Source organism: Nerophis ophidion, linkage group LG17 (assembly GCF_033978795.1).
Source record: "Nerophis ophidion isolate RoL-2023_Sa linkage group LG17, RoL_Noph_v1.0, whole genome shotgun sequence".
Classification (NCBI taxonomy): domain Eukaryota; kingdom Metazoa; phylum Chordata; class Actinopteri; order Syngnathiformes; family Syngnathidae; genus Nerophis; species Nerophis ophidion.
In genome coordinates, this window is record NC_084627.1 from 40,820,668 (window position 1) to 40,833,359 (window position 12,692).

Consider the following 12,692-nt stretch of genomic DNA (forward strand, 5'->3'; position numbering starts at 1 on the left):
CATCAAACACTTATATGGAACATCCCACAGGTGTGCAGGCTAATTGGGAACAGGTGGGTGCCATGATTGGGTATAAAAACAGCTTCCATGAAATGCTAAGTAATTCACAAACAAGGATGGGGCGAGGGTCACCACTTTGTAAGCATATTGTCGAACAGTTTTAGAACAACATTTATCAACGAGCTATTGCAAGGAATTTAGGGGATTTTACAATCTACGGTCCGTAAAATCATCAAAAAGTTGAGAAAATCTAGAGAAATTATGATATTACGGGCGGTACTGCATCAAAAACCGACATCAGCGTGTAAAGGATATCACCACATGGTCTCAGGAACACTTCCTGAAACCACTGTCAGTAACTACAGTCGGTCGCTACATCTGTAAGTGCAAGTTAAAACTCTACTATGCAAAAGCCAAACCCATTTATCAACAATATCCTGAAACTCCGCCGGCTTGGCTGGGCCCGAGCTCACCTAAGATGGACTGATGCAAAGTGGAAAGGTGTTCTGTGGTCTGACGAGTCCACATTTCAAATTATATTTGGAAACAAAGGACGGGGTGTCCTCCAGAACAAAGAGGAAAATAACCATTCGGATTGTTATAGGCGCAAAGTTCAAAAGCGAGCATCTGTGATGGTATGGGGGTCTATTAGTGCCCAAGGCATGGGTAACTTACAGATCTGTGAAGGCACCATTTGAATGATCCATACAGGTTTTAGAGCAACATATGTTGTCATCCAAGCAACGTTATCATGGACGCCCCTGCTTATTTCAGCAAGACAAGTGTTACAACAGCGTGGTTTCGTAAAAAAGTGTGCGGGTACTTTCCTGGCCCGCCTGCAGTCCAGACCTGTCTCCCATCAAAATGTGTGGCAGTTTATGAAGCGTAAAATACAACAGCGGAGACCCCGGACTGTTGAACGACTGAATCTCTACATAAAACAAGAATGGGAAAGAATTCCACTTTCAAAGCTTCAACAATTAGTTTCCTCAGTTCCCAAATGTTTATTAAGTGTTGTTAAAAGAAAAGGTGATGTAACACAGTGGTGAACATGCCCTTTCCCAACTACTTTGGCACGTGTTGCAGCCATGAAATTCTAAGTTAATAATTATTTGCAAAAAATAAAATAAAGTTTATGAGTTTGAACATCAATAATTGTCTTTGTAGTGCATTCAATTGAATATGGGTTGAAAAGGATTTGCAAATCATTGTATTCCGTTTATATTTACATCCAACACAATTTCCCAACTCATATGGAAACGGGGTTTGTACAACTACGATGCACGTTACAATCAACATTTGAATACAGCGCATCTGGAAAGTATTCAGAGTGCTTCCCTTTTTCCACATTTTCTTATGTTACAGCCTTGTTCCTAAAGGGAATACATTCATACATTCATTTGTGTCCTCAAAATTCTACAGACAATACTCCATAGTGACAATGTGAAAAGCTTTCTTTTTTTTTTCTTTACTTTTGGCAAATTCAATATAAACAATAAATCAAATGTACCTAAGTATTTACAACCTATGCTCAATACTTTGTTGATGCACCTATAGCAGCAATTACACCCTTAAGTTTTTTTTCAATACGATGCCACACACCTAGCACACCATCTTTGGGTAGTTCCACCCAATTCTCTTTGCAGCACCTCTCAAGCACCATCAAGTTGAATGGGATGCATTGGTTTTCATCCAGGATGTCTCTGTACATTGCTGCATTCATCTTTCCCTCTATCCTGACTAGTCTCCCAGTTCCTGCTAATGAAAACCATCCCCACAGCATGATGCCGCCACCACCATGGTCACTGTAGGGATGGCACTGTCCTGGTGATGAGCAGTGTCTGCTTCCTTCCAAACATTCACACCAAAGACTTCAATCTTTGTCTCATCAGACCAGAGAATTGAGTTGCTCACGGTCTGAGAGTCTTTCAAGTGCATTTTGGCAAACTTTTTACTAAGAAATGGCTTCAGTCTGGCCAATCTACCATAGAGGCCTGATTGGTGGATTGCTGCAGAGATGGTTGTCCTTCTGACCCTCGCCCAATCCTTGTTTGTGAATGAGTGAGCATTTCATGGAAGCTGCTTTTCAAAGTTAAAAAGTTAAAACTACTAACGATTGTCACACACACACTTTTACAGCCAATCACAGCACCCACCTGTTCTCAAGTAGACTGTTCACCTGTGGGATGTTCCAAATAAGTCTTTGATGAGCATTCCTCAACTTTCTACCTCTTTTTTGCCACTTGTGCCAGCTTTTTTGAAACATGTTGCAGGCATCACGTTCCAAATGAGCTAATATTTGCAAAAATAACAAAGTTTACCAGTTGAAACGTTAAATATCTTGTCTTTGGAAACAGATGGCCAGGTACTTGGACTTGGATGGATAGAACCAAAGGCTGTACACAAGGACTAGTGAAGGTCAAGTCTTACTCACTGTATGTGTTGTGACTGACTGTTAGAAAGCAGAGAACGTTGTCCGTCCTCTTTGATCCGCTGAAGCCGCTGCCTCTCAGAACCACATTGAAGGACTCTGCAGACCAAGTGGTGACGTCAGGGCAACATTGACACACAGGATGTGGAACTCACCATTGACACAAAAAATGACACACATGATGTGGAACTCACTATTGACACACAGGATGTGGAACTCACCATTGACACAAAAATTGACACAGGATGTGGAACTCACCATTGACAAACAGGATGTGACACACAAGATGTGGAACTCATCATTGACACAAACATTGACACAAAGGATTCGGAACTCACCATTGACACACAGGATGTGGAACTCACCATTGACACAAAAAATGACACACATGATGTGGAACTCACTATTGACACACAGGATGTGGAACTCACCATTGACACAAAAATTGACACAGGATGTGGAACTCACCATTGACAAACAGGATGTGACACACAAGATGTGGAACTCATCATTGACACAAACATTGACACAAAGGATTCGGAACTCACCATTGACACACAGGATGTGGAACTCACCATTGACATAAACATTGACACACAGGATGTGGAACTCACCATTGACACAGGATGTGGAACTCACCATTGACACAAACATTGACACACATGATGTGGAACTCACCATTGACAAACAGGATGTGGAACTCACCATTGACACACAGGATGTGGAACTCACCATTGACACAAACATTGACACACATGATGTGGAACTCACCATTGACACACAGGATGTGGAACTCACCATTGACACAAACATTGACACACAGGATGTGGAACTCACCATTGACACAAACATTGACACACAGGATGTGGAACTCACCATTGACACAAACATTGACACAAAGGATGTGGAACTCACCATTGACACAAACATTGACACACAGGATTTGGAACTCACCATTGACACGAACATTGACACACAGGATGTGGAACTCACCATTGACACACAGGATGTGGAACTCACCATTGACAAACAGGATGTGGAATTCACCATTGACACACAATATGTGGAACTCACCATTGACAAACAGGATGTGGAACTCACCATTGACACACAATATGTGGAACTCACCATTGACACAAACATTGACACACAGGATGTGGAACTCACCATTGACACAAACATTGACACACAGGATGTGGAACTCACCATTGACACAAACATTGACACACAGGATGTGGAACTCACCATTGACACAAACATTGACACACAGGATGTGGAACTCACCATTGACACAAACATTGACACACAGGATGTGGAACTCACCATTGACACAAACATTGACACACAGGATGTGGAACTCACCATTGACACAAACATTGACACACAGGATGTGGAACTCACCATTGACACAAACATTGACACACATGATGTGGAACTCACCATTGACAAACAGGATGTGGAACTCACTACTGACACACAATATGTGGAACTGACCATTGACAAACAGGATGTGGAACTCACCATTGACACACAATATGTGGAACTCACCATTGACACAAACATTGACACACAGGATGTGGAACTCACCATTGACACAAACATTGACACACAGGATGTGGAACTCACCATTGACACAAACATTGACACACAGGATGTGGAACTCACCATTGACACACAGGATGTGGAACTCACCATTGACACAAACATTGACACACAGGATGTGGAACTCACCATTGACACAAACATTGACAAACAGGATGTGGAACTCACCATTGACACACATGATGTGGAACTCACCATTGACACAAACATTGACAAACAGGATGTGGAACTCACCATTGACACACAGGATGTGGAACTCACCATTGACACAAACATTGACACACAGGATGTGGAACTCACCATTGACACAAACATTTACTCACAGGATGTGGAACTCACCATTGACACACAGGATGTGGAACTCACCATTGACACAAACATTGACAAACAAGATGTGGAACTCACCATTGACAACCAGGATGTGGAACTCACCATTGACACAAACATTGACACACAGGATGTGGAACTCACCATTGACACAAACATTGACTCACAGGATGTGGAACTCACCATTGACACAAACATTGACACACATGATGTGGAACTCACCATTGACAAACAGGATGTGGAACTCACCATTGACACACAGGATGTGGAACTCACCATTGACAAACAGGATGTGGAATTCACCATTGACACACAATATGTGGAACTCACCATTGACAAACAGGATGTGGAACTCACCATTGACACACAATATGTGGAACTCACCATTGACACAAACATTGACACACAGGATGTGGAACTCACCATTGACACAAACATTGACACACAGGATGTGGAACTCACCATTGACACAAACATTGACACACAGGATGTGGAACTCACCATTGACACACAGGATGTGGAACTCACCATTGACACAAACATTGACACACAGGATGTGGAACTCACCATTGACACAAACATTGACACACATGATGTGGAACTCACCATTGACAAACAGGATGTGGAACTCACCACTGACACACAATATGTGGAACTGACCATTGACAAACAGGATGTGGAACTCACCATTGACACACAATATGTGGAACTCACCATTGACACAAACATTGACACACAGGATGTGGAACTCACCATTGACACAAACATTGACACACAGGATGTGGAACTCACCATTGACACAAACATTGACACACAGGATGTGGAACTCACCATTGACACAAACATTGACAAACAGGATGTGGAACTCACCATTGACACACATGATGTGGAACTCACCATTGACACAAACATTGACAAACAGGATGTGGAACTCACCATTGACACACAGGATGTGGAACTCACCATTGACACAAACATTTACTCACAGGATGTGGAACTCACCATTGACACACAGGATGTGGAACTCACCATTGACACAAACATTGACAAACAAGATGTGGAACTCACCATTGACACACAGGATGTGGAACTCACCATTGACACAAACATTGACACACAGGATGTGGAACTCACCATTGACACAAACATTGACTCACAGGATGTGGAACTCACCATTGACACAAACATTGACACACATGATGTGGAACTCACCATTGACAAACAGGATGTGGAACTCACCATTGACACACAGGATGTGGAACTCACCATTGACACACACATTGACACACATGATGTGGAACTCACCATTGACACAAACATTGACACACATGATGTGGAACTCACCATTGACAAACAGGATGTGGAACTCACCATTGACACACAGGATGTGGAACTCACCATTGACACACACATTGACAAACAGGATGTGGAACTCACCATTGACACACAGGATGTGGAACTCACCATTGACACAAACATTGACACACATGATGTGGAACTCACCATTGACAAACAGGATGTGGAACTCACCATTGACACACAGGATGTGGAACTCACCATTGACACAAACATTGACACACAGGATGTGGAACTCACCATTGACACACATGATGTGGAACTCACCATTGACACAAACATTGACAAACAGGATGTGGAACTCACCATTGACACACAGGATGTGGAACTCACCATTGACACAAACATTGACACACAGGATGTGGAACTCACCATTGACACAAACATTTACTCACAGGATGTGGAACTCACCATTGACACAAACATTGACAAACAGGATGTGGAACTCACCATTGACACACAGGATGTGGAACTCACCATTGACACAAACATTGACTCACAGGATGTGGAACTCACCATTGACACAAACATTTACTCACAGGATGTGGAACTCACCATTGACACACAGGATGTGGAACTCACCATTGACACAAACATTGACAAACAGGATGTGGAACTCACCATTGACACACAGGATGTGGAACTCACCATTGACACAAACATTGACACACAGGATGTGGAACTCACCATTGACACAAACATTGACTCACAGGATGTGGAACTCACCATTGACACAAACATTGACACACAGGATGTGGAACTCACCATTGACACAAACATTGACACACATGATGTGGAACTCACCATTGACAAACAGGATGTGGAACTCACCATTGACACAGGATGTGGAACTCACCATTGACACAAACATTGACACACAGGATGTGGAACTCACCATTGACACAAACATTGACACACAGGATGTGGAACTCACCATTGACACAAACAGTTGACGGCTCTATGGTGAATATTTCCGAGCAGGACTGCTTGAGGATCTGTGTGCGGTGCAAAGAGGGTCACTAATAGTCTCACATGAATGTTGGTGATGATTGCTCACAGAGCTGACGACATCTTTGAGGGCGTGGAAGCCCGACAGCACGGGGAAGACCTGTTCTGCGCCGTCTGCTATTTCAGCAAGCTGCGACACAAATAACCACAGCTGTTAAACCTGGGCTCTTCGAAGTCTCAGAGGCTGCTTTCTTATCTCTCCAGTAGCTTTTCAGGAGGGAAATATGGCCGAGAGCTTTCATCTTCTACTTTAATGACAGCAGGGCAGGAAGTTTGTTTAGCATTATTGCATTACAGCGCTCTAATGACTTCCTCCTTAGGCCACAAAGTGCTGAGCAGCACTCGGCCTTCATCATTCATAAGACTATGTAGGAGACAATAGGAATGGACGGATTCATAAGACTATGTAGGAGACAATAGGAATGGACAGATTCATAAGACTATGTAGGAGACCATAGGGATGGACAGATTCATAAGACTATGTAGGAGACAATAGGTATGGACAGATTCATAAGACTATGTAGGAGACAATAGAGATGGACAGATTCATAAGACTATGTCGGAGACAATAGGAATGGACTGATTCATAAGACTATGTAGGAGACAATAGGAATGGACGGATTCATAAGACTATGTAGGAGACAATAGAGATGAACAGATTCATAAGACTATGTAGGAGACAATAGGAATGGACAGATTCATAAGACAAAGTAGGAGACAATAGGAATGGACAGATTCATAAGACTATGTAGGAGAGAATAGGGATGGACAGATTCATAAGACTATGTAGGGGACAATAGAGATGAACAGATTCATAAGACTATGTAGGGGACAATAGAGATGAACAGATTCATAAGACTATGTAGGAGACAATAGGAATGGACAGATTCATAAGACTATGTAGGAGACAATAGAGATGGACAGATTCACAAGAAAATGTAGGAGACAATAGGAATGGACTGATTCGTAAGACTATGTAGGAGACAATAGGAATTGACGGATTCATAAGACTATGTAGGAGACAATGGAGATGAACAGATTCATAAGACTATGTAGGAGACAATAGGAATGGACAGATTCATAAGACTATGTAGGTGACAATAGGAATGGACAGATTCATAAGACTATGTAGGAGATATTAGGAATGGACAGATTCGTAAGACTATGTAGGAGACAATAGGAATGGACGGATTCATAAGACTATGTAGGAGACAATAGAGATGGACAGATTCATAAGACTATGTAGGAGACAATAGGAATGGACAGATTCGTAAGACTATGTAGGAGACAATAGAGGTGGACAGATTCATAAGACTATGTAAGAGACAATAGAGATGGACAGATTCATAAGACTATGTAGGAGACAATAGAGATGGACAGATTCATAAGACTATGTAAGAGACAATAGAGATGGACAGATTCATAAGACTATGTAGGAGACAATAGAGGTGGACAGATTCATAAGACTATGTAAGAGACAATAGAGATGGACAGATTCATAAGACTATGTAGGAGACAATAGAGGTGGACAGATTCATAAGACTATGTAGGAGACAATAGAGATGGACAGATTCATAAGACTATGTAGGAGACAATAGAGGTGGACAGATTCATAAGACTATGTAGGAGACAATAGGAATGGACAGATTCATAAGACTATGTAGGAGACAATAGAGATGGACAGATTCACAAGAAAATGTAGGAGACAATAGGAATGGACTGATTCGTAAGACTATGTAGGAGACAATAGGAATTGACGGATTCATAAGACTATGTAGGAGACAATGGAGATGAACAGATTCATAAGACTATGTAGGAGACAATAGGAATGGACAGATTCATAAGACTATGTAGGAGACAATAGGAATGGACAGATTCATAAGACTATGTAGGAGATATTAGGAATGGACAGATTCGTAAGACTATGTAGGAGACATGGGAATGGACAGATTCATAAGACTATGTAGGAGACAATAGAGATGGACAGATTCATAAGAATATGTAGGAGACAATAGGAATGGACAGATTCGTAAGACTATGTAGGAGACAATAGAGATGGACGGATTCATAAGACTATGTAGGAGACAATGGGAATGGACAGATTCATAAGACTATGTAGGAGACAATAGGGATGGACAGATTCATAAGACTATGTAAGAGACAATAGGGATGGACTGATTCATAAGACTATGTAGGAGACAATAGGAATGGACGGATTCATAAGACTATGTAGGAGACAATAGAGGTGAACAGATTCATAAGACTATGTAGGAGACAATAGGAATGGACTGATTCATAAGACTATGTAGGAGACAATAGGAATGGACAGATTCATAAGACTATGTAGGAGACAATAGGGGTGGACAGATTCATAAGACTATGTAGGAGACAATAGAGATGGACAGATTCATAAGACTATGTAGGACACAATAGAGATGGACAAATTCATAAGACTATGTAAGAGACAATAGAGATGGACAGATTCATAAGACTATGTAGGAGACAATAGAGATGGACAGATTCATAAGACTATGTAAGAGACAATAGAGATGGACAGATTCATAAGACTATGTAGGAGACAATAGAGGTGGACAGATTCATAAGACTATGTAGGAGACAATAGAGGTGGACAGATTCATAAGACTATGTAGGAGACAATAGAGGTGGACAGATTCATAAGACTATGTAGGAGACAATAGAGATGGACGGATTCATAAGACTATGTAGGAGACAATAGAGGTGGACAGATTCATAAGACTATGTAGGAGACAATAGGAATGGACAGATTCATAAGACTATGTAGGAGACAATAGAGATGGACAGATTCACAAGAAAATGTAGGAGACAATAGGAATGGACTGATTCGTAAGACTATGTAGGAGACAATAGGAATTGACGGATTCATAAGACTATGTAGGAGACAATGGAGATGAACAGATTCATAAGACTATGTAGGAGACAATAGGAATGGACAGATTCATAAGACTATGTAGGAGACAATAGGAATGGACAGATTCATAAGACTATGTAGGAGATATTAGGAATGGACAGATTCGTAAGACTATGTAGGAGACATGGGAATGGACAGATTCATAAGACTATGTAGGAGACAATAGAAATGGACAGATTCATAAGACTATGTAGGAGACAATAGGAATGGACAGATTCGTAAGACTATGTAGGAGACAATAGAGATGGACGGATTCATAAGACTATGTAGGAGACAATGGGAATGGACAGATTCATAAGACTATGTAGGAGACAATAGGGATGGACAGATTCATAAGACTATGTAAGAGACAATAGGGATGGACTGATTCATAAGACTATGTAGGAGACAATAGGAATGGACAGATTCATAAGACTATGTAGGAGACAATAGAGGTGGACAGATTCATAAGACTATGTAGGAGACAATGGGAATGGACAGATTCATAAGACTATGTAGGAGACAATAGGAATGGACGGATTCGTAAGACTATGCAGGAGACAATAGAGATGGACGGATTCATAAGACTATGTAGGAGACAATGGGAATGGACAGATTCATAAGACTCTGTAGGAGACAATAGGGATGGACAGACTCATAAGACTATGTAAGAGACAATAGGGATGGACTGATTCATAAGAATATGTAGGAGACAATAGGAATGGACAGATTCATAAGACTATGTAGGAGACAATAGAGGTGGACAGATTCATAAGACTATGTAGGAGACAATAGAGATGGACAGATTCATAAGACTATGTAGGAGACAATAGAGATGGACAGATTCATAAGACTATGTAAGAGACAATAGAGATGGACAGATTCATAAGACTATGTAGGAGACAATAGGGATGGACAGATTCATAAGACTATGTAGGAGACAATAGAGATGGACAGATTCATAAGCCTATGTAGGAGACAATAGAGGTGGACAGATTCATAAGACTATGTAGGAGACAATAGAGATGGACAGATTCATAAGACTATGTAGGAGACAATAGAGATGGACAGATTCATAAGACTATGTAGGAGACAATAGAGGTGGACAGATTCATAAGACTATGTAGGAGACAATAGAGATGGACAGATTCATAAGACTATGTAGGAGACAATAGAGATGGACAAATTCATAAGACTATGTAAGAGACAATAGAGATGGACAGATTCATAAGACTATGTAGGAGACAATAGAGATGGACAGATTCATAAGACTATGTAGGAGACAATAGAGATGGACAGATTCATAAGACTATGTAGGAGACAATAGAGATGGACAGATTCATAAGACTATGTAAGAGACAATAGAGATGGACAGATTCATAAGACTATGTAGGAGACAATAGAGGTGGACAGATTCATAAGACTATGTAAGAGACAATAGAGATGGACAGATTCATAAGACTATGTAGGAGACAATAGAGGTGGACAGATTCATAAGACTATGTAGGAGACAATAGGAATGGACGGATTCGTAAGACTATGTAGGAGACAATGGAGATGGACAGATTCATAAGACTATGTAGGAGACAATAGAGATGGACAGATTCATAAGACTATGTAGGAGACAATAGGAATGGACAGATTCATAAGACTATGTAGGAGACAATAGAGATGGACAGATTCATAAGACTATGTAGGAGACAATAGAGGTGGACAGATTCATAAGACTATGTAGGAGACAATAGGAATGGACGGATTCGTAAGACTATGTAGGAGACAATGGAGATGGACAGATTCATAAGACTATGTAGGAGACAATAGAGATGGACAGATTCATAAGACTATGTAGGAGACAATAGGAATGGACAGATTCATAAGACTATGTAGGAGACAATAGGAATGGACAGATTCATAAGACTATGTAGGAGACAATAGAGGTGGACAGATTCATAAGCCTATGTAAGAGACAATAGAGATGGACAGATTCATAAGACTATGTAGGAGACAATAGAGATGGACAGATTCATAAGACTATGTAGGAGACAATAGAGATGGACAGATTCATAAGCCTATGTAAGAGACAATAGAGATGGCGCCTGTCTCACCTACATTCGGGCGGAAGGGGGTGTACACCCTGGACAAGTCGCCACCTCATCGCAGGAATTTGAAAATCCAAGAAAATACTTTAAAGACTTCACTTGTTTAAATAAATTCATTTATTTTTTTACTTTGCTTCTTATAACTTTCAGAAAGACAATTTTAAAGAAAAAATACAACCTTAAAAATGACGTAGGATTTTTAAACACATATACCTTTTTACCTTTTAAATTCCTTCCTCTTCTTTCCTGATAATTTAAATCAATGTTTAAGTATTTTTTTTTTTATTGTAAAGAATAATAAATACATTTTAATTTAATACTTCATTTTAGCTGCTGTTTTTTCGACGAAGAATACTTGTGAAATATTTCTTCAAACATTTTATGATTAAAAATAAAAAAAAATATTCCGGCAAATCTAGAATATCTGTAGAATAAAATTTAAATCTTCTTATAACTTTCAGAAAGACAATTTTAAAGAAAAAATACAACCTTAAAAATGACTTAAGAATTTTTAAACACATATACTTTTTTATCTTTTAAATTCCTTCCTCTTCTTTCCTGACAATTTAAATCAATGTTCAAGTAAACAATTTTTTATTGTAAAGAATAATAAATACATTTTAATTTAATTCTTCATTTTAGCTGCTGTTTTTTCGACAAAGAATATTTGTGAAATATTTCTTCAAATTTATTATGATTAAAATTCGAAAAAAAATATTCTGGCAAATCTAGAATATCTGTAGAATCAAATTTAAATCTCATTTCAAAGTGTTTTGAATTTCTTTTAAAATTTTTGTTCTGGAAAATCTAGAAGAAATAATGATTTGTCATTGTTAGAAATATAGCTTGGTCCAATTTGTTATATATTCTAACAAAGTGCAGATTGGATTTTAACCTATTTAAAACATGTCATCAAAATTCAAAAATTAATTTTAATCAG

At 39.7% G+C, this 12,692-nt stretch overlaps 1 protein-coding gene across 4 annotated transcripts in view; it reads right to left on the reverse strand.

Annotated features, from left to right (window-relative positions):
* The window catches only part of LOC133536439 (anthrax toxin receptor 2-like), a 56,641-nt gene that overhangs the window by 22,043 nt on the left and 21,906 nt on the right, over positions 1-12,692 (reverse strand). For all 4 annotated transcript variants that reach the window (XR_009802463.1, XM_061876961.1, XM_061876960.1 and 1 more), the window contains exons 7-9: positions 6,774-6,854; positions 6,651-6,711; positions 2,435-2,530 (exon numbers count right to left, since the gene is read on the reverse strand). Coding sequence is in view for 3 of the 4 variants with exons in the window: in XM_061876961.1 (XP_061732945.1) it covers positions 2,435-2,530; positions 6,651-6,711; positions 6,774-6,854 (238 nt within the window). In the remaining variant the exon portion in view is untranslated. The remainder of the gene's footprint in view (positions 1-2,434; positions 2,531-6,650; positions 6,712-6,773; positions 6,855-12,692) is intronic.